At 41.1% G+C, this 23,085-nt stretch overlaps 1 protein-coding gene across 1 annotated transcript; it reads right to left on the bottom strand.

The window, feature by feature from the left end:
* Positions 1-6,594: 6,594 nt before the first annotated feature.
* ADAT2 (adenosine deaminase tRNA specific 2) lies at positions 6,595-23,021 on the bottom strand. The gene is made up of 6 exons (XM_081095101.1): positions 22,863-23,021; positions 14,670-14,774; positions 11,279-11,429; positions 9,763-9,869; positions 7,615-7,687; positions 6,595-7,507 (listed from the first exon to the last, which is right to left on the bottom strand). The coding sequence occupies exons 1-6, from the start codon at positions 22,956-22,958 to the stop codon at positions 7,464-7,466; spliced, it is 576 nt and encodes a 191-aa protein (XP_080951227.1). The 5' UTR covers positions 22,959-23,021; the 3' UTR covers positions 6,595-7,463.
* Positions 23,022-23,085: the final 64 nt, after the last annotated feature.

Genomic DNA, 23,085 nt, shown 5'->3' with positions numbered 1-23,085 from the left:
CATTGCAGACCAGGTTTTCATAAGGTAGACAGGGGCCTTGCTTAAAATATAGGGTGTCCCAAAAAATGTATACACACTTGGAGTAACTATTAATTCCAGTGGGTTAAATCTGAAAAGAAAGAAACATCAACTGAGCTATCTGAAAAAAAAAAAAAAAAAAGTGTGTATACATTTTTGGGGGGAAACCCTGTAATATTTCTGAACAGTTTGTTGACACTTCAGCCTGGGACCCAACAGTAAGGTTTTCTGTGGACGCTGGAGGCCAATTAAAGGAGATATAGGGTTCACTCAGCACTGAGCTCTAAGGAACCTGCCCACTGCTCCCCACGTACGACTCTAACGTGGGCCTGCAGTGCACCACTCTCTCCCACAGTCCTCCATGTTTATGACCATGTCGGAACTTCCCAGCGAGCACATGGGCTGCAGGCCCAGAGAGGCTGCTGCTCAGTCACCACCATCTGGAAATGGAGCTCACTGTGCCAACCACACACCCAGGGCTCTTCCAGACCAGCACCTCCAGCCCTGTGCAGCAAACATACATGAAGAACGGGCGTTCCCGGGATCATGCACAGCTCTCTGAATGCTGGCTCCAACCTCACCCCTTCTCCAAAACAAGAATGTGTGGCAGGATTAGAGGAGACACAGTGACATAGAGAAAGACTTGAATCTACTCGAGGGTATGCTTTGAACAAAAAGAAAGAATTCAATGATGTCAGCATGTTATTAAGAAAAAAATGAATTGAAACATTTCGGAGTTGCAACACGTTGTTGAGAACTGCTGCCTTTGACACCAAACAGCTTGGAACACCTGGCACCGAAGTCACACAAATGGACTGCAACCAGTCAGTCTCGAGGGCTACCCCGCCTGGCGGCCTGCCCAGCAGGGCAGGTGCCACCTGCTGCCCTTTCTCAGTGGAGAAGGTACCAATACTTCTGACTGTATGGAGAGACAACCTGCCTGAATTCAAATCCTACCTTCAGATTTTTTTGCTCTTCACTGGGGCTGTTCCCAAATACTCCAATTGTCCTTCTGCCGGGGTAGACCGTAGATTACATTCCTCCCACCTTGAACGTGGGCGTGACTATGTGACTTACTTTAATTCTTTGGTGAGCAGAAGTGATGTGTCACTTCTGGGCAAAAATTAGTAAGCCCTCCTCACTCAAGAGTGGTCCATGGTGGGGCAGTACAGAAATCGCTCAGAAGTTTGCTAAAAATGCAGGATCTCAGGCCCCTCCCTGTCCTCTTAAATCCAATGTGCATCTAAGGAGCTCCCCAGGTGATTCAGATGCACATTCAAGTCTGGGAAGCTCTGCTCTAGACATAGAGCATTATTCACCACTTCTCTTTGCCCTGCCATGGTGACTGGTGATGATCCTGATGGGGGAGTTATGGCTACCCCCTGGCCTGACTGAGATGGACAAGGAGTGCAGCATGAGAGAATAAAACCTTTGTTCTCAGCCACTAACCCACAAAGAGTGTTACCTTGCAATGACCTAGCCCATTCTGACACGGTCGCTTAGTACTCTGAGACCCTGAGCAAGGTATTTAATCTCCTGTGCCTCAGTTTCCCTGATGTAAAATGGAGATAACAGCACTGAATCAAAGGATTGTAATGAGGATTAATGAGGGAACATATGAGCACCTAGCAAGGTCTAGGTAAATATTGGCTTCTATTATTAACATGTTCCATCCCTAAATCTCTACTTCCAGTCTGCTTACCTCAGAGACTGGAGTGTGACAACCTCTGTCCCTGGCAATCCTCTACCCAAACCACATACACTCCAGGAACAAGTATGAAATCACACATCAGAAAGAGAATGAAAAATTACTTCTTCTCAGAAAGAAGTTGGGGATCTTCATTACAGTCACTTGGCCCACGCATTCATCACCTGTGTCTTCCATCGTTGTCGCTCTCCTACTCTAATATTGCAGATGCTAACCCTCACCCTCTTGCTTACCTTCCCAAATCCTACGTGCCTTTCAGGGCACAGCTGGTCTCCCTCCAGGAAGTCTCCCTCAAATACTTCTTTACTATGCAATTTAGAATTTGGACCTAGTATTTGTCTATTACACATAAGGCCTGGTCCTAAACTCAATGCTGGGTGAATAATAATAATAATAGAACACCTAATACATGTTTATTTTTTGTCTTTCTTTCAAACTTGTGTATGTGATTCTAGCATCAAAGGGTTACCAAATGTGTTGCAGAGAAAATTGGGGAAGGTCTGAGATAGGGGATGGTATGGAGATAGATTCTGTTAAGATTCTGGTTTTTAAGAGTCCAAGAGACTTTTGACATTATAGTAACGGTTCCTAAAGATGATAAATACTTGATAACATTTTTATTATGATGATTATAAATAAAATGTATTGTTTATTTGAAACACTAATAAAATGATATATTATTTTCTCCTTGCCACTCTCTTAAAGTGTATATAAGGAAACAAAATATTTTAAGGCGGAATAAATATGTCAGTGTCTTGGATCTCTCTTTCACATTTATAAACCAATGTTAAAAAATCATGGTACTGAAGCAATTCACCACAGTTGCACAATGAGCCACATTATTCAGTTCCAAAAAATCACAGAACTTGAATAAGCACCTTGGAAATCCAACCTCAACATTTTAGAATCTCTAGGCCAGGGGGCAGCAAACCTTCTCTTAAAGGGCCAGACAGGAAATAGTTAGGCTTTGGGAGCCATAGACAGGTCTCTGTCACAACCACTCAATTCTGCCATGGTTGTCAGAGGCAGCCATAGACAATAGAGAAACAAATGGGCATGGCTGCGTTCCAAAAAACCTAAATTTATGGACCCCGAAATTTCAATTTCATTTAATGCTCACCAGTCACTAAATTATTTTGATTTTTTTCAACCTTTTAAAAAGGTAAGCCATTTTTAACTTGTGAGTGGTACCAAAATAGGCCGCAGGCTGGGTTTGGCCCATGGGCCATACTTGCCAAATCCTGCCCTAGACTCCCAAGTTCATGCTTCTTCAACTGCAACATTCACTTAAAAATCAGGTAAGAAGTAATCCCCTGAGCCTGTTTTTATTAACTCCACTTGAAAAAACGTAAGATCCTAAAGATGTCAAACTTTCACCAGAACTTATACCCATAAAAATAACATCACCCATCACCCCTTCCCTCACCACATACAATTAACAGTTATGGGTTAGAAAATAGTTGGCAGCTGTCTTCATGGATGAAGTCAATGTAGTCTCATTCCTCTGCCAAAAGGCAGGAAACCAGTTCTCGGTGCCTCTTCTCCAGTTGCTGCAGAATGACGGGGAAGGACAAGCTTTGGCTTCAACGTGGATTTTTAACCGGGAATCTCACTACTTTAAAACATTTTTAATTTTTTTTTTAAAGAGCCTTGGCTTTTGCTATTTTTACTGGTGCTCATTTTAAATGTAGCAGTGCTTGAAACATTTTAAGTCTAGATGTCTCTATGGAAACCCAAGAAAACTATTTTATGGCCAAATGACTACCTACCTAGAATTACACATCCTATTGGATCACTACGGGCCATCTGTGATTCCAGAAACATCTTAGGCCTATTTTCCCAAACTCTATTTTTATCAGATATAATTAAGTTGATATAATTATTAGTTTTGCTGAGGTGGTCAAGAGAGAAAGAACTAATTTCTGATACTTCTTTCAATTTTTTATTAAGAGATCCCTCTTTAAAACTGTCTTATTAGGGAATTTTGTAAATTTTGGCAAACATAATAAAAAAGAAAGCATACAATCGAATAGTTTAACAGTTGCTTTGAAATTTATGTCATTAATTTTCTTCCCCTCCTTTCTGCCAATGTCAAATACACTTAAAAAACAATGTAACTGTTTCCCAATCCAAACTGTTTATTCATTGAAAAGGAAAAAAATAAAAAACACACAATCTATAAAAATAAAAGTGTAATAGGCAAATCGACTGAACAGCAGAACGACCATCCAGAAAACCACGACCACGCTATGACACACACTGGCGCCAGGCCAGCCAAGGCGGGTGCGATGCGATTGGTAAGGGGGCGGGGGGGGGGGCACCATTGCGCCACTATCGCCCCACAGAGGGAAGCCCAGGCCACCGGCCAGCGGGGCGATCAATCAGGGGGCTCCGCATTCACCTCAAAGGGGGAGGCCCAGGCCACCCTCTGCGTGGCGATTGATGGGGGGGGGGGGGGGGTGTGCCGTGAGGCAGCTGGGGCTGCAAAGGCCTACCCTTCCTTGCACAAATTTCATTCATCGGGCCTCTAGTAATTATATAGTGTAGCATCAGATAAAATCTTGACCAGGTGAAGATGGCTTTTGGGTACCTCCAGATATGACACTCTGAGAACATAACCTCACCTAGAAGGCATAACCTAAATCTAATCATGACTAAACCCTATTATGAAGGAAAAAAAGGAAAAGTTGGGGTAGATGGGCTGTATGATTTTTTTAAATGTCCTAAAAAACAGAGCGGCCATGGAAATGTTCGACTAAAAGAAGCTAAAGACACATGAGACACATGATATTGGATCCCAGAATGGATCTAACATTGCAGGGGAGAGTAGGGGGCAGCATAGTAGATAAAAGTAATCTATCAATGTGATTATATAAGAGAATATCCTATGCCTAGGAAATACTGAAACATTTCAGGGTAAAGGACCGGGATGTATGATGCATGTAATTTTGTACCAAATGGTTCAGAAAAAACATTATATATCAATAGAGAAAGAAGAAAGCGAGCAAATAATAAAGCTAAAGGTGTAAAATGTTAACAATAGGTTTGAAGAATAAGAGATGCATGGGTATTTTTGCCACTTTGCTATCATTTGAAATTACTTCCAAACAGAGAATTTAAGGAAAAATGAATAGTTCTTGCCTACATTGGCTGTCTAATACGTCTCCATGATATTCCAAATACAACACAGGAAGTGATGCTTGTGCCAAGTAACATGAAAGTGCAAAGATATTTTAACATGATCTCTTATCAGCAATTGAAGCCTGCCAGAGCATTATATACCACCCATTCTCAGCAGAGTCCATTGCAAAAACCAGTAAACATTGGATACTCCAGCAACATATATGCAATCACTTGCCAGTAATCTCTCTAAATAGGGTAGAAATTCTAAACCCTTTTTGCATCCCACAACTTTCAGAATTATCTCATACACAAAGCAAGTCTCTCGGCTAGTCTCTTAGATAGTCACTATCGGTATCAATCATTTGAAGTCAATCTTTTTAACTGGAGCATCTTATATTTTAAGCCATGTTTAAGTAGCTGGAGAATGTAGTCCTCAGAAAGCAGGATCGCCTCATCAGATATCCACAACTCCTCCCCACCACCTCGAAATTGCTGTCAGAATTCCTCAGCCTTAATGTCTATGACCCCATAATGGTCCTATACCAGCACAGGAGGTGCCAACCTGCAATCTGCAATACATCATCTATACTGACCGCCCCCCCCCCGTCCCCGCCAAAAAATAATAATAATAATAATTAGGCAGGGAACTGTGCCTAAGACCAAAAATTTAGGAGACTTTTCTAAGTCAGTCACTGGGTAATCAAAAAGGTTATAACCAAAATTAAAATTTTCAGCCATGCTTAGGAATTAGAAAATACCCACTCTCCAAAACACAACAAAACCAGAACATACATATATTGGTAAGTCTTTTCTATCCTTTCCTGTTTATAGTTTTATTATTTTCTAGATCCTTTTAGTAGTGACTATCTCTGGGTTAAAATAGCCACATACCATTTTTGGTTTTGGCTTTTTATTCTAGATATTCTCTTTATTGCTCATTTCCCCCAAAATTCCAATTAATAATTCTATTTAACACTTGTTTACTAAGAACCTACTTGGCATACAATGCTTAACCAGACATACTGGGTGGTATTCTCTGGAGGAAAGATTCCAAGTTTTTTTGTCTGCAAATAATCCTCCAGAAAATGATATGAAGACAATAAGTGCAATGACGTCTGCTTGCCGAAAAGCGTAAGGAGCCAGAAATGAATTATGACCGACTACGCATAGAAATAAACTAGTCAAAGCACTAAAATTTAACGAGGATAACCTTAAAAGCAGGGGAAATTGAAGAGAAGTTACATGTAACATGGATTTAAAATCATGCCTATTCTTCTCCATAAAACTCAAATGCAGTTAAAAACGCACACGTACAACATAGAGCAATTATAAATCCTCTGCAGCATGTCACTGTGATTAGCTGCTACTCTCAGCAATATAAAAAGACTTTCACAATTACTTTCCAGCCTGTAATGTAATTCAAAACAAACAAGTCAGAGACATCGCTCAAATAGCAGAACCAACAATGCAGATGCTTTGTATCAAGGAAATGAATCCACTGAAGAAATGCAACTGAGGAGCTGCTGTCCAGGGCCTGGAGCGGGGCTTCCGGTAGAACGCGGAGGCCCCCTTCTGGGCAGACGCGGAGCACTGCAGCCCAGCTCTGCAGCACCGCACTCGTCAGCGCGAATATCTGGGAGTGCCTGCTGTGGATATCCTTCCCAGGGCTGCGTTCACACTGTACAATTTCAGACTTTAAATTCTAAATCTGGATTTTTATAAAAAGAAAGAACTGTATTCGATTTCAGATCAAAGTAACCATTTAATTGTGCAACCAGCATTCCCACCACCAATGGCATGCCCATTCGTTTTGCCTAATCCGGACCACCCTCTCACATGCTGTATAATCTATTCTGCTTAGTATCTGTCTCCCCTGCTAGAACATAAGCTCCATGAGGGCAGGATGCTTTGTTTTGTTCACTGATTCCCAATACAGTTGCTCAATAACAAAGAAGGAATTGTCCCCTTTATGCTTTTATCTTCTATTTTTAACATTATCCATCTTCAAAAAAGGCACAAATACGGTTTTATTTTAGCAATATGTTGCAATTTCAAATGACACTTAAGCACTTGTTTTAGAATATGCATTTTCTCTAAATGCTTTATAAAGGCAAAAATCTGTTCAAAAGACCATATAATCATGGTCTACAGTTATGCAACGTAGACAATTTCCAAGCAAGTCACGGGCCCCCAACACTCTGAGAGAACATGGTGGCTGCAAAGAATGAAGAATGCAATTCTGCAATGCCAGGCGTGGAGCAGGGGTCCGCAGTGGCACAGCCCGGTGCAGACACGCCAGGTAATTGCACCTGCAGGTATCTGCTCTGATAGCACTGTCCTGAACTGGTGATGCTTTTGGCAAGAAGTGCATTTTCCTGCTTACTAATTTCTAAAACCTCAATCTTTTACTTTCCAGCTTGTGGAAAAACTAATTAATAGTTTATTGCAATTGTCAGACTTTGTCAAAGTGTTCATTTGTTCCTTTAACAGAGGAAATGATGAAAGACCATTTTTCCCACAGGTTAAGGACGATATATAACATCTGATTCAATGATGTCACCAGCACTCAGGCAAGAGTTTCATCCAGGGGCATTAGTGCTTCGTTAGAACAAACTCAGGATCTCTGACACTCCTTTTTCCGAACCTTTGATTTTGGTGCTGTGAGGACAGAAAAGAAGAGAAGGTGAAGAGGCAGGCCGTGTCAGACTCTCTTTGTCCTGATTTGTTTGAAGGGAAGTACTTTATATACTGTAGGGAACACTGACCGTTTGGATTTTCTTGTTTGTAGAAGTTCTTTAACATTTCCACTGCTTCCTCAGCCCGATACCCCGGAATGCACTGATGAAAAGAGAAAGTTCAGAATGAACAGAGGCCTAAGATAATGTGTGTTGTGTTCCATAAAAAAAGGCAATATATACATAGTTATATAAACAGATCATGTTAATACACTTTGTGGATATTAGTAACATGGGAAGTATGTTTCCAAATGAATAGCTATCTGGCCTGTCAAATATCACTCTCAATCAACTAATTATTATTTCTCAATTAACTACTATTGAAGTTATGAACTATGTGATCTTGGGTAAGATTCTTAAAGTCTCTATGCCTCAGTTTCCTCACATGTAAAATGTATTTAATTATAGCAATTTAACCCAGAAGGATTTGTGAGGATTCAATAAAATTAAATAAAATCATGCCTGTCAAGAACTTAGCACATCATAAGGGCTCATTAAGCATTAGTTATCTTTATCTGCTCTTATATACTGTGGCCCATTAAGTGTTTGATACTATAGAGCTATGGTTGGCTGTCCACAGCTAAAAATGGTTAGCTAAAAAGGGGTTTTATATTTTTAAAGTGTTAAAGACATAGGAATATGCGACAGAGACATAAATGGCGCACAAAGATTAAAATATTTACTATCAGGCTCCTTACAGGGGAAAAAAATTGTCAATCCTTACTTACTATAGAGGATTTTTTAAGTGTTCACTCTGTGCTATCTTGGTACCGAATTGGGAGAAAAGAACAACAGGAAGAAAGCGAAATTGTGGTAACGCAAGGATCTGAAACTTGAACTTGCCTTAATGATAGAGAACATTTAAAGAGGCTAACAGAGCATATTAGGGAAAGAATAAGAACAAGCTTGGGTTGTGTGTGAGGAAACCAGCTGATGGGGCAGGGGCAATTATTAAGGGAGTATAAGGAAAGAAATGAGAGATAAAACAAAGTCACAATATATAGGGCTTTGAAAGCTTGTCACAGGAGTTTGAACTTGATACACTGCACCCTTCCCGGATGCATGAAAGGATCAGAGCAGAATCTTCAGGGAGGCCGGCCTGGAGGCAGCGTACAGGACAGGAGGGACCCCGTGAGAGCAGCACAGAGGGCTGGCAGGCTCGGCCTGCTGCTCAAAATGAGCCCCTTTCTCCTGTGCCTACAGAGGCTGCGTAAGCCTTCCCCATCAAAACAAACAGCCTCCTACGAGTTCAACACGCTTAGATTCCACATACAAGTGAAATGCAGTATTTGTCTTTTTCTGTCTGACTTTGGATAATACCCTAGATATACTACAGTTGCTATGAGAGTAGAGTTTAAATGTTCTCACCAGAGAAACAACGACAACATGGTAACTATGTGAGGTGAAGGATGTGTTAACTCACCTTATTTTGGTAAACTTGTCACAATATATACATGTATCAAATCATCATGTTTTACAGCTTCAACTTACACAATGCTAGATGTCAACAATAGCTCAATAAAGCTGGGGAAAACAGCCCAATGACCTTCCTTCTACCCTGCGCCCAGGCAAGCTGCTCCCTAAGAATTTTTCAGAATCATGGCCTTCACTTTGGGGGCTCTCATTTCCTCCTCAACCTCACCCTCGCTGGCCTGTGCCCCCAGGACTCCACTGGAACTACCCGCTCAAACATCAAGGGCAGGGAAAATATAAAAATACAGGTATTGATTGCTACGCACCAAAAATAGTATGTGGCAATCGAGCAAAATTATTGAATTTGTGCAAAAACACTGTGTTTATGGTAAACAGCATCTACTGTCACTGTCAGAGGCCAAGCTTCACACAAACTTGGTAGAGCAGGGAGCCGGGAACACTCATGGAGTGAAAACGCCAACAGCGGCAGTGTCCTCGGGCATGCCTCCCGGCCTGGGCGAAGGTTGTCAGAAGATCCCTCGGAAGGCTGGGCACGCTCCACCAACAGAGGCTCGGTTGACTCTGAGCTGGGCACACACCCGGAAATGACTGCCTGTCACTCACACTGAACTCGACCAGCAGTCCTGAGAGCCTGTCTAGTCCTATCATGGTTTCTGGTCTACCCACCACATGCTCACCATTCACAAGCCCATGATGAGATCAAAGTCATCAGAAAGAAAGAAAAAGCGTAGCAGTTCATGTTACCTGAAACGGTCTCCCAGTATTTGGTAAATCAGCAGAGGCAATATCTAGAACAGAGCCACAACCGCCAAAACGTTCATTCTGACAGCCATACACAACCAGCGGGATTTATGTGAGAGAATTAAGGTCCTACAGAAAATGCGCAGTTCAAGACAAAACTAGGATTTACACCAGCCATTCTGGAGAGGAACGCTTATGCTACTCTTAAAAAGAACTAAACTGAGGCTTAAACTTAAACATCATGCAATGCAGTTACACAAAAGAGGTTTAAAGGATTTAGAAATTAATATCTCACAATTGCAAAGAGAATGAAAACGAAATACGTCACTGGCAAATGTTCAGTTTGGTGTTCTCTCTGGTTTTTCCTAAATCAGTTGTTTTGGAATCATTAGAGAACCAGAGCCAACAAAGAGGCAGGAATTTAATCCAGAGATTTTCACCTTGTAAAGATAACATATGGTTACCTGCGATTTCCCCAAATAAAATATGTTCTTTGACCCCGTACAAAACAGGCTAAAGCTGAACCACTCTGTACGGCAGGATGGGGACAAAATCCTGTTGACCATAACTAGCCTCTTTATCAAGATTGTACATTTATCAGACTCAAAACCCTCTGTATTTTTTTTAAGTGATCAAATGTTTCACCCATACACAGTAAAATATGTAGATAAAAACATGCAAGTGTAAAACTGAGTTTTAAATACTACATACATGTTTTAAATCTTTAGAGACTAACTTGCAGCACTCAATATTTGTGTCACTTACTCTATGAAATACAAAGAGCTGTAACTATCAATTTCCCATTTATTAACAACGACATCATAATGTATTGGTTTGTTCTTTAATTTGTATTGACTTCTGACAAAATTTGTCATATATCATAATAGGTATTTATGGCAAAAGTAAATGAATAAAAAACTATAAATGGCCCTAGGTGGTTTGGCAAGGTGGATAGAGCATTGGCCTGTGGACTGAAGGATCCAGGCTGGATTCCAGTCAAGGGCTCATGCCTGGGTTGCTGGCTCGATCCCCAGTAGAGGGCGTGCAGGAGGCAGCCAATCAATGTTTCTCTCTCATCATTGATGTGTCTATCTCTCTTTCTCTCTCCCTTCCTCTCTGAAATCAATAAAAATATATTTTTAAAAAATTAAAAAACAGATATATAAACGGAGAAAGAAAATTTTTAAATCACCAAAATCTATTATCCAAAGGCAAGCCTTAGGTGGATTTTTTTTTTTCAGACCTTTCCTTATGTAGTTTTATCCTATTTTAACTTAAATTATGATTTATTCTTCTATTACAGTTCAAATTAGTGCTAAGCTTTTCTATCTCTAGCTTATATACTAGTTACATGTTTATAGACATTTTTTAAAAAGGTTATTTTACTATTTAAAAAACTTTCTAAAGCTTTTTGGCCTTCACCTCCTAGAATTTGTTTCATACTTCTCTGTAAGGACAGGCTACCTGTCCGGCCACTTTCACGTTCACAGGAAGATTACAGACATTAGCCCAAGGATACTCATGAGGCGGAGGGCAGCTGCGCACATGATGCACGGCTCCACCGTGACGTACAGCACCGTGCGCTCGAACACCGCCGCGGGGCTCCGGCCGCTCCCCCGGCACCAGGCTAGGGCCTGGTCGATGGCCACCATTTCTGCATGTCGAGTAGCCTGAAAAGAGAGAGGAGCTTGCCTTGACAATGTTTGCTACACGTAACTGTGTTCTGCAAATATTCAAAAATAAATACCGAAAAAATTGGACCTCCTGTTTCTGCCAACGTTTTAAAGAATGGAGGTTTCAGGACACCCTTAGCAGTTGACAACATAGTCCCCAGGTCAAGTACCATAAATCACCAAAAAATAAATAAATAAATTTAAAAAAGAAATAACATCACCAAAAAAGACATTTCATCTGAAATGCTGTACGAATCATGCTATATTTTAGTTACTGGTAAGTACCTAAGAAGTTGGGGGATGTTCCTTCAATTAAAATGCCACAGTGAAGATGTGTCTAAAAAAAAATGATCCTAGTATTTCTGAATATTTTAGAGAAAGCTTGAAACTTTTATAAGAATGTGCTCCGGTTTCAAATGTTTTCAAGGTTATCACTGACTTCACTCTAAGCAAATCTACATTTAGTTTTTACTGAATGTCTCCCATTTTCTTTGGGGTAAGATTGTATATACTGGCAGATTTTTGGTATAGCTCTCAGATACCTCATGTAAGCAGTAGAATACAGGAGAAATCACACAGCACTTGGAATCAACCACGTTTAAATATGAATCCTTACTGTGACATTACTAATTATGTGGCCTTGAGCAAGTTACATATCTTCTCTAAGTCTTGGTTTACCCATAGGTAAAATGGGGTACAATGGTCTCTATACCTCTCAAAGCAATCTGAATTATGGGAAGCACATGCTGTATAATGCTATAATATACTCTGCTATGCAATAATTATTTATAACTAGAGGCCCAGTGTACGAATTCGTGCATGGGTGGGGTTCCTAGGCCTGACCGGTGATGGAGGCCGTCTCGCCTAGTCCCAATCAGGGCTGGCCAGCTGGGAGGAGGGACTGCAGGAGGTTGGCTGGCCGCAGGAGATTGCTGTGGGAGAACATTGATCACCCGGATGGCCAGGGGGACAGACCATGGGAGGTTGGCTGTGGGAGCACACTGACCACCAGGGGGCAGCTCCTGCATTGAGTGTCTGCCCCCTGGTGGTCAGTGTGTGTCATAGTGACAGGTCAAGCCAGCACCGGTTTGGCTCAGTGGATAGAGCGTCGGCCTGCGGACTGAAGGGTCCCAGGTTCGATTCCGGTCAAGGGCATGTACCTGGGTTGCGGGCACATCCCCGGTAGGAGATGTGCAGGAGGCAGCTGATCAATGTTTCTCTCTCATCGATGTTTCTAGCTCTCTATCCCTCTCCTTTCCTCTCTGTAAAAAATCAATAAAATGTATTTTAAAAAAAATAACATAGTGATAGGTCGACCGGTTGTTTGGTGGACCGGTCACTTAAGCTTTTATATATATAAATATATATGTATATATATATTCATGATCATCACATTTATCAACAAACTTATATTGAGTGTTATCTATGTCCAAGCCACTGTGCTAAATTCTGTGTGGAATAAAAACTCTCTGTCCTCAACAAGACTAAAGTCTGGTAGGGTAAACAGAAAGTTGCTCATCTACCTGTGACCAAGGACAGGGTGTGAAAAATGCTGGCACAATGGCCCAAGTACCATGAAAGCCAGGATTATAAACTCAGAGTCAGAAGGGATTTTAGAAAAGAGGTTCCCAAACCTGGAGGCATACTAGAACCCACCGGGGAGCTTGAAAAAGTTTCCCCAACTCAAGTGCTTTTTATAAATCAGATTCAGAATGACTAAATCAAATCTCCCTATAGTTCTCAATAAGTAATTGTTGGAATGAATCATATTAAGCAACTTCCTCTTTTATGGCAGAAGAACCAGAAGCTAAGACAGAACGTATTAGAGCCGCACAATGGAACAGGTGGTAACGGTGGTAACAGGGGAGTGGAGGTGGCATTAAAGCCAAAGTAGGACTCAGGTCTCCTCATTTGGGGTCAGGAATCTTTCTATACTGGGATTATAGGGTATCTATTATAGGACACAGAATACCAAAATAAATCCAGGTTAATTTCAAAGTAAAGAAGAAACACATGTCATGGGCCGTAAGATGGATATTGTTAGGACATTCAAAGTTCTTATGTTAAAGATACTCTGCCAAATAAATCACAAAATATAAATGGGGAGATATGACAATTATCTAAAATACAAAATTCTACTCCCAAATATAGTATCTATATAGTCACTAATAGCTGTATTATCTTTATTACTTATCTCATGGGTATTTTGACACCCACATAACTGCTTTGGGAATCTGTGTCCCACTTTGCATGTGTTTTGCTAAGACTCAGTTCTGTCTTTGATAGATAAGATGGATGAACTTGAAAGTCCACACAGCACTAGCACCAACACCAGCTTATTCCCTGGCTGGCAAGGTCACACAACATGATCAAAGTCTGTGAGAGTGGGCTTATGCTCTCCTTGAGTCCACCGGGTACTTCTCATAATCATAAAATCTGACACTTCATCTATAGTTACTGGGACACACTGTTGTGATACCACATTCAAGAAGGGCTGCCTTGCCGAAACCGGTTTGGCTCAGTGGATAGAGCGTCGGCCTGCGGACTGAGAGGTCCCGGGTTCGATTCCGGTCAAGGGCATGTACCTGGGTTGCGGGCACATCCCCAGTGGGAGATGTGCAGGAGGCAGCTAATCGATATTTCTCTCTCATCGATGTTTCTGGCTCTCTATCTCTCTCCTTTCCTCTCTGTAAAAAATCAATAAAATATATTTAAAAAAAAAAAAAAAAAAAAAAAAAAAAAAAAAAAAGAAGGGCTGCCTTAATTCATGCACTTCCCACCCTAGCCACAATAAATGAAAAGTCTCACAACCTAGTAAAGTGTACATACTCCACGTAGTGGAGACTTCATCCCACTGAATTATCTGAAATAGAAATAGCTTCTTTACACATCCTTTTAGAGCTACTAAAGAATATGATATGAGTTAAAGAGAGATGTTTTATAAAGTGAAATTTTCCTATATTAGCTTTGCTTAAAATGGAGAAGACTCATTTCTTCTACACTGACATACCAATGTAATAAAACTGCCTCTTAGGTTTTCACTCAAGTGTTAAAGCCAACATGTGTCACTTTTAGAATCAGAAGGAAATAAAAGCATTCAAAAAAAGAGATGTTTAGGGAAACTACCCTTCCACTGATACCTTATTGGACTCTACAGAGACCCATCGTCTCACCAGCTGTGATAACTGCATCCACTTTTACTGTCACTGCCCTGTATATGCAATTATACTCACATACATTTTTGGTTTGGTTAACTTCATTCCTTCCTTTCCCCACAACTTCATTGTTGTAGACCATAAGGCAGCCAACAGGAACTTCAATATTTTCTAGGGCTTCTTTGGCCTGAAAAACAAAGTGGGAAATCTAAGATGTAATGTTCAATACTTGAAAGGACTACAGGAAAGAAATAGATGCAGCAAGAGCAGTAAACGCTTGTATAAATACTAGAACTAAGAAAGGCGACTGGCCTTTCCCTTCTCTCAGATACAGTTCCGTGCTTGGTGCCTTTGCTCTCTGGGTGTCCATATGAAGGGAGATCAGGAACAAATCCCTTCATAGGTCCTGAGCCCCTGATGTATTTTTCCTCATTGGAAGCAGAGGTGATCAAAAGACTTATTGACTCTTGTTCTTAAATTTCCAGGGTCTATGCACCTTTTCAGAGAGAATATATATATATATATATATATATATATATATATATATATATATATATTTGCAAAGAGGTAGAAGAATCAATGATATAAATCCTTTCTTAAAAATCTTTCCTTGTTGAAATTCTACTTGCTTAATTTTGTTTCTCCAAAAAGGACAGAAAATATCCTCTAGCGTTCCAGTAACACACAGGTGACTTCTGTGCTAAGGGAGACAAGAAAAGCTGAGGAGCACTCTAGGGGAAAATGGCTCAACCACCTTGGAGAAATTTTGGAAGTTTCCTTTAAAAGTAAACAAACGTATCGCCTATGGACAAATTCTACTCCCGAGTGTTTCTTTAATAAAAGGGATTGTATATCTACCAAAAAAAAAAAAAAAAAAAAAACAGCAAAAGAATGGTCATAATAGATTGATTCGCAACAGCCCAAATCTGGAAATAGCACTGGTGTCCATCAACAAAAGAATGGATGAGCCACCTGTGGTCTATGCACACAGAGGCATACAACCCAGCAATAAAAAGGAATGAGGTGCTGATACACACATCAACACGCATGAGTCTCAGACATGCTGGATAAAAGAAGTTCAACACAAAGCAGAGGATGAGAAGCACTCGACTAGACAATGAGAGAAATTGCAATGGTGGTTGCTTCCTGGAAGGGGGTGTGTACATTGATCGGTTGGAAAGGGACATAAGGAAATTGGGTTACACAGATGCTTACATCTCTCAAAACTGAATGAACAATGCCTTTAAGACCTATGCATTTCACTGCATGTAAAGTACAGCCCAAATGAAAAATAAGCTGAGGAACAACTCCACCACCACCATCCTGGGAATGGCAAGCTAATTATTCTATTCGCAAAGTCTCCCCTCTACCACCAGCTGCCATTTTACTTCTATCCCTTCTGCTGAGTGAACCACTGTGGCTCCAGGGCCCAGGACAGGAAAGAATACCTTTTGGGGGCAGAGAACGGAAGCAGGCAGGTCTTATCTGGGAATGTCCTGATAATGCCACTGGGGGAGAATAAAGGAAGAGTGCAACCCTTTAGATTTCCATCTCAGTACAGTTAAAAGAATCCAAGGACAGCTGTTCCTGGGAAGGCACGGCATTTCTTATTTTGGCAGGCCAGAAGACACTTTAGAAGACTAGATTCCCATGTAAGTGTAGGGCATACCCACACACACACCATAGGGCACATGTACTGAAAAGTTGAAGGCATTGCTGAAAACAGTGTTCTGTCTCCTGCACTAGCCTCTTACTTCCAGCTATACTTTATTTATAATAGCAATAACTTCTTTTCATAATGTTAACATGGGCTCCTTAGCTACTTCAAGCATGCTCAACTGACACTTTTCATTTGGCCAAAAGAGGAAAAAGGAGAAGTACATAGTAGTGTGTGAACTGAACCTCTCCTTTCCCCTCTGAGTGGTGGGGTAGGGCTGGGGCATGGTGAAACGCAAGGTGGCAGTATTTAAAGCAGTAAGACTACATCCTTCAGAATTGTGTCACGAACTGCCCCCTGGCTAATCTTGTCCCTGTAAAAATAGTGAAAGCATGCCCAGTTGATGCCAAGTTTGAGAGTTTAAAGAGTTCCAAGTTTGGCGAATTCATACAAATAAATACGACCATGCACCATAGCCTACTATTGAAAGGAGAGCAGGAGAAGGACTGACAGCGGGGAGGATGGTGATGCTAAGTGTCAGTGCAGTTAAGGCAAGCATCACACAAAGGTGCAACTTTTAATTTTCTAGAGAGAGAGAAACATCAATTTGTTGTTCCACTTATTTATGCATTCGTTGGTTGATTCTTGTATATGCCCCGACCGGGACCGAACCCCCTACCTTGGCATATCAGGATGATGCTCTAACCAACTGAGCTACCCAGCCAGGGCCAATATTGTAATTTAAAATAGCTTAGAATTACACATAACCCCAGTACACATGAGAGGTGAATCATTTATTTGTTCAAAAAATATTTGTTGAGGATCTTGAGAAAAGGAAATGATCCTGATGCAATCACAAGTGTCCTTGTAAGAGAGCGGCAGAGAGAGATGTGACCCAGAAAGCAGAAAGTAATGTGACAACAGAAGCAGAGAAAAGATGTGAAGATGCAACAGCTGGCTTTGAAGAGGGAGGAAGTGGCCATGAGCCAAGCAAGGTATGTCCCTCTACAACAGTGATTTTCAACTGGTGTGCCGCAAAAATTTTTAACACATGCAATACCTGACTAGTAAGGGGCACTGACCTCTTTTCCCTCAGACTGTCAAGTAAAAAAAATGACAACAGCCAATACAATAGCTGTCCAGTGTGAACAAATCAAAATTTTACCAATTTTTTTGTGTCCTCCAGAATTTTAGTAATTAGTTTGTGTGCCATGATATGAAAATCGCTGCTCTAGAAGAAGCATGTCAAACTCGAGGCTCGCGGGCCACATGCAGCCCACAACGAATATTTTTGTGGCCCAGCCAATATAACAGTATTTAAGAAAGGTTTTAATAAAAATTTTGTAACTTAATTTTTACAATATCCTGTTATACATGATTATTAATAATGAACTACAACATTCGATAATGACTGATTACTATCATCATGTTGTATTCATTTCCCTTACGCGCCTTATGCGCAGGCACACCATTTCTCTCTAATACTAGCAGCGAATATTTTAGCAGCCGATTGCCACGTCATTAGTCTTGTACTGACTTGTTTGGTGTGCACAACAGGAAATATTTCGCTTTCAGAGGACAAGAAAAATAGGTTTATTTATGTTGCGCTAATTAACTTGTGCAGTTATTCAGTGTCTGGTAAGTTAATGTTCAAGAAAAAATATTAATTTTTATTAAAATGTTCTATTATTTTATGTTCATGATGACTCATTTATTTCAGCCCTTTGTATTCAGCATGTCTCTATCGAAATAAAACTACGTTTCTATGAAAAGTGAAGCTTTTGTTTTTTTGCAGCCCACATAGACTTAAACCCTGTTTATTTGGCTCATGTTAGCCTTTGAGTTTGACATGCTTGCTCTAGAGTCTAAGCCCAGGAAATATGCCCTCTAGAGCCTCCAGAGGGCGCTCAGCCATGCTGAAACATTAGTGGCCCAGAGAAACTGATTGCTGACTCCTGGCCAGCAGAAAAACAAGAAAATAAACTTACTGTTTTATGCCACCAAGTTTGTGGCAATTTGTTACAAACCCATAGGAAACTAATACCCCCTTAAGAGGAATAAAAGACAAACTAAAACTGGAAGGAGATATTTGCAAACCACATACTGAACAAAGATCTCATATGTAGACTACGTAAAGAACTCTCAAAAATTAAACAAGAAACTCCAAACAAGCCCCTTAAAAAATGGGCAAAATATATCAACAGGCATTTGGCCAAAGAAGGCATACAAATGGCAAATAAGTACATGAAAAAACGTCGACAACATTAGCCATTAGGAAAACGCAAATTAAAACCACAATGAGATGGTACTTCATACCTATCAGAGTGGCTCAAATGAAAAGTTAAAAACACCAAATGTTGGGAAGGCTATGGAGAAACAGGATCACTCATACACTGCTGGTAGGAATATAAAATGGTTCAGCCACTCTGAAAAACAGTTGGGCAGTTTCTTAAAAAACTAAATATGCCCTTAACACATAACCCAGCAATTGCACGCTTGCACATATATTTAGCCAGGAAAATAAAATCTTAGGTTCATACGATACATAATTTCATATATAGACACGAATGCTCGTAGAAGTTTTATTCATAATAGCCAAAAACTGGAAATGACCCAAACATCCTTCAGTGGGGGAATACTGAGACAAACTCCGCTACATCCATACCATGGAAAAACTACACAGCAATAAAAAGGAATGAACTATTGACTGACTCGACAACGTGGATGAATCTCAAGGAAATTATGTTGAATGGAAAAAAAAATCTCAAAAGGTTACATATTCTTGTATATAACATTCCTGAATGACAAAATTATAGGTATGGGGAACAGACAAGTGGCTGCCTGGGTTTAGGGTTGGGAGTAGATGGTGGCCATAAAAGGGCAGTTCTGGTGGTAATTAAACAAAACTAGACACGTGACAATATTACACAGAACCACACACACACATACACACACACACACACACACACACACATGCGTGCCTATAAAGCTGAGGCAACCTGAATAAACTCAGACTGCATTGATGTCATCTGCCTGGTTTTGATATTGTACTAGTGTCATATAAAATGCTAGCATTGCAGGAAACTGGGTGAAGAGTATATGGGCCTTCCCTGGACACTTTTTTGCAACTTCCTGTGAAACTATAACTATTTCAAAATGAAAAGTTTAAAAAAAAAAAAAAAAAGGTGGAGCAAATGAGAAGTATCTTGGAATGCAGACTAAGAGATGCCTGGTGAAGCAGGAGGAAAACCGGAAGTGTGTGGTGTTATGAAAGACCTGAGGAAAAAACAGGCCCAGAAAGAAGGGTCAGTGATATGGAGGCAAGTTTGGGTAGAAGGTGAAAAGGTTAAGAACCAGGAACCTAGAAGAATAAAGAAAAGTTAGGCTGGCGGGGAGGATAGGTGGAAGTTGGGAGGCTGCCAGAGGCAGGCGGAGGAATTTAAAGGTGAGAGAGGAAAACAGAGCTTCTGAGTGTCATTAGCACAGGGGTTCTCAGCCTCCCTAATGCCGCGGCCCTTTCATACAGCTCCTCGTGTTGTGGTGACCCCCAACCATAAAATTATTTTCGTTGCTACTTCATACCTGTAATGTTGCTACTGTTATGAATCGTAATGTAAATATCTGATATACAGGATGTATTCAGGCGACCCCTGTGAAAGGGTTGTTCGACCCCCAAAGGGGTCACGACCCACAGGTTGAGAACCGATGCATTAGCAGTAACTGCTGTAGTGTAATCTCTTGGATGTTGTTACCTTCTACCTAAGAGTTTCCTGGCTAACTTGGTTTTTTCTCCAGCTTTTTGTTTTTTCTTTCTTTCATAGGAATTATATCTGGGGACTCATCAAGAGTCTGTGCAAACTGCAGTCAAACCCCCTTTGAGCACCTGATGACTCACATGGCATGGAACAGGCACGTGCACAGAACGTTGTTATATAGTTTCAGGTTAGGAAGCCCTTTCTAGACAGATAGCTGGCTCACCTGCTCACCCAAGACAAAGTCCTCTATTTCTTGGCACTTGACAGTTACCCTGCTTTGATTAACCACTCCCTTCCTTTTCACCAGCTCACATTGCTTTTGTTCTTTTTAAAACGCAGTAAGCATCCCAAACTGATCTCACTGACTTGCTCAGGACTGTGTTGCCTGTTATCTGATAGCACTTTATACCTGTCTCTAATTTTGGACCCTGGACATGTTACTTACTAACTTTTGCATTGGTGCATGTTTTACGTTCATCCATTAAACAGTATGTTCCTGGGAGGCAAGCACCCGATCCTCGCACTAGCAAACTTGACTTGCTCACCTTTGCAGCTTTAGTACCTGGCACAAGACCTAAAACATGGGAAACTATTACAGCACAATTGTTGAAATGGATAAGTATCTGTGCTTGATTTCTTTTTGAATTTTCCTCAGACCTAGCACAATATTATACCAATACCAGACACCCAGAAAATGAATACTACAATCCTATATAATAAAAGGCTAATATGCAAATTGTCCCCTCTACCGGGAGCTTGACCAGGGGGCGGGCCGGCCTGCCAACCTCCTGTGTCCCCTCCCCCAGCCCAATAGGCCAGCTGGACCCTACCTGTGCACGAATTCATGCACTGGGCCTCTAGTAATATGTAATTGATTTATTCTAGAACACTTGCTTTCTCTCAAATAGATAGAACTAGATAGATAGATAGATAGATAGATAGATAGATAGATATTGATAAACACTCACACACTCCATCTTTTTTCCTAATTATAAAGTAAGATATGTTCAAGGGGGAAAATTTAGGGGTAAAATATCCACATTAAAAAATAAAATGACTTAGTTATTATTCTGTAACAGAAGATTTTCAAGTTTTTTCTTGTCTGCATATACATGTTTGTAGTTTTTTAAAAAGTCAAATAGATTTATACTGTATATACAGGTTCAGCAGTCTACCTTTTCCATTTAGAAATATACACATTTCCCCATGTTAGGTAATATTTTTCAGCACATTTTTTTTTAAGGTTGCACAGTGTTCCTCTGTATTCATTTAACTGTCTGACATTTACACTGTTTCAAATCTCCACTATTACAAACAAGTGAAGAACTTCCCTATACAACCCTAACAGATAGATACTATCTGCCCATTTTATAGAAGGCACTAGGCTGGAAGGTTAAGAATCTTAGTTTGCTGTCAGTGGCCATTCTAGGGTTTGCACATAGGCTAGTCTAACCTCTAAGCTTGTATGTATAGTATAAAATAATTTGTATTCTGTTTACTGGGCTGTAATATAAAATAGATTTTTTTTTTTTTACTATGATTCACTTTCAAAAAAGCATAAGAAACAAGTTTAGAAGAACATTATGTAACAAATGCATAGATGCTGTAATGCCTCATGGCTTAGAGAAAAGTGTTTGGCTGTAATAGTGCATGAATGCAGAGAAAATAATGTGACAAGAGAACAGAGACGGTGCCGAAAACAGTTTCAGGATTGAATCCCCACTGCCAAGCACAGTGCACTCAAGAAACATCTGTGGAGTGAATGAAGACATAATTATGAATTAACTAGAGGCCCAATGCATGAAATTCGTGCAAGAGGCCTTCCTTGCCCCAGCTGCTGGCACCCAGGACCCGCCCCCAGCTTCGTCCAAAAGGTAGTCTGGAAGGACGTCCGGTCTAATTAGCATATTATGCTTTTATTATTATTGATAGGGTGTCCCCCCCAAAATGTATACACACAATGCTTGTAAATTCTATTACGTTTTGAAACACTGCCTTTATTTTTTTTAAATACATTTTATTGATTTTTTACAGAGTGGAAGTTAAAGGGATAGAGAGTTAGAAACATCAATGAGAGAGAAACATCCATCAGCTGCCTCCTGCATACTCCCTACTGGGGATGTGCCCGTAACCAAGGTACATGCCCTTGACCCGAATCAAACCTGGAACCCTTGAGTCCGCAGGCTGACGCTCTGTCCACTGAGCCAAACCGGTTAGGGCTGAAACACTGCCTTTATAATTATTCAAAGTGTGTACACATTTTGGGGGGATATCTGTATGTATGCCGAATGCACTTTTATCCTTGTTAAAAAGCTGGTTGACACACGTAAGTGTGGGGAAAGCTTGGATTATACACAAATCTGATTAGAGCCCTCCTCAATCAACAGTCCAGAGCAAGGGAAAGCGGCAGGATGCATGGATGCATGGATGGATGCATGGATGGATGGATGGTAGCATATGGCTGGCTATACAGGGGCTTGGTTTATCTACTCTACCAGAAACACCCTCAGTTTCCTTCCTTCTACGGGGCCAAGGGGTCATAAATACAAAATAATGTGATTTGGCGGATTTGCTAGTGTGTTCACAGTAAAGGGAGCGCGGCACGTATGTGCCAACAGCAACTGAATAGGGACATTTGGCGCATACTTCATGCCAGCCAAAAAAGAAACAATTTCTGTATTTCCTCTTTTCCTTCCCCAGAGCCACTGTGGGAATGGCCTCAAGCCAGCAGTTTACCCAGAGAGCGTGGCGCCAACGAGATTATGGTGACAAGAAAGCACATGGGGCGTTTGCTCAAACGATCAGGCTGGGCAGAGAGCCGGGGACGTTCCCACCCGCGGCAGCGACCTCCCGGGCTCCTCACCATTTGCATGGCCTCCTCCATCCACTTTCCGATCTCCTCCGCTGACACCGAGCACCCGCCGCCGTTAGCTGGCGTGGATGCCTCCTTCGCCTCCATACCGCGCTGGGGCGGCAGCGAGCTCAGCGCCGGAAGCCCGGGCGCCCACTGAGCCCCCGCCCGGAACCCGGCGCGCACAGGCTGCGGTTTCCGGGGGGATTCGATCGGCGAGGCACTCGGGAGCGAT

Source organism: Myotis nattereri, assembly GCF_964212035.1.
Source record: "Myotis nattereri genome assembly, chromosome: 6".
NCBI lineage: Eukaryota > Metazoa > Chordata > Mammalia > Chiroptera > Vespertilionidae > Myotis > Myotis nattereri.
The sequence above is the reverse complement of the archived record's forward strand: the minus strand, read 5'-3'. Positions and strand labels throughout refer to the sequence as shown.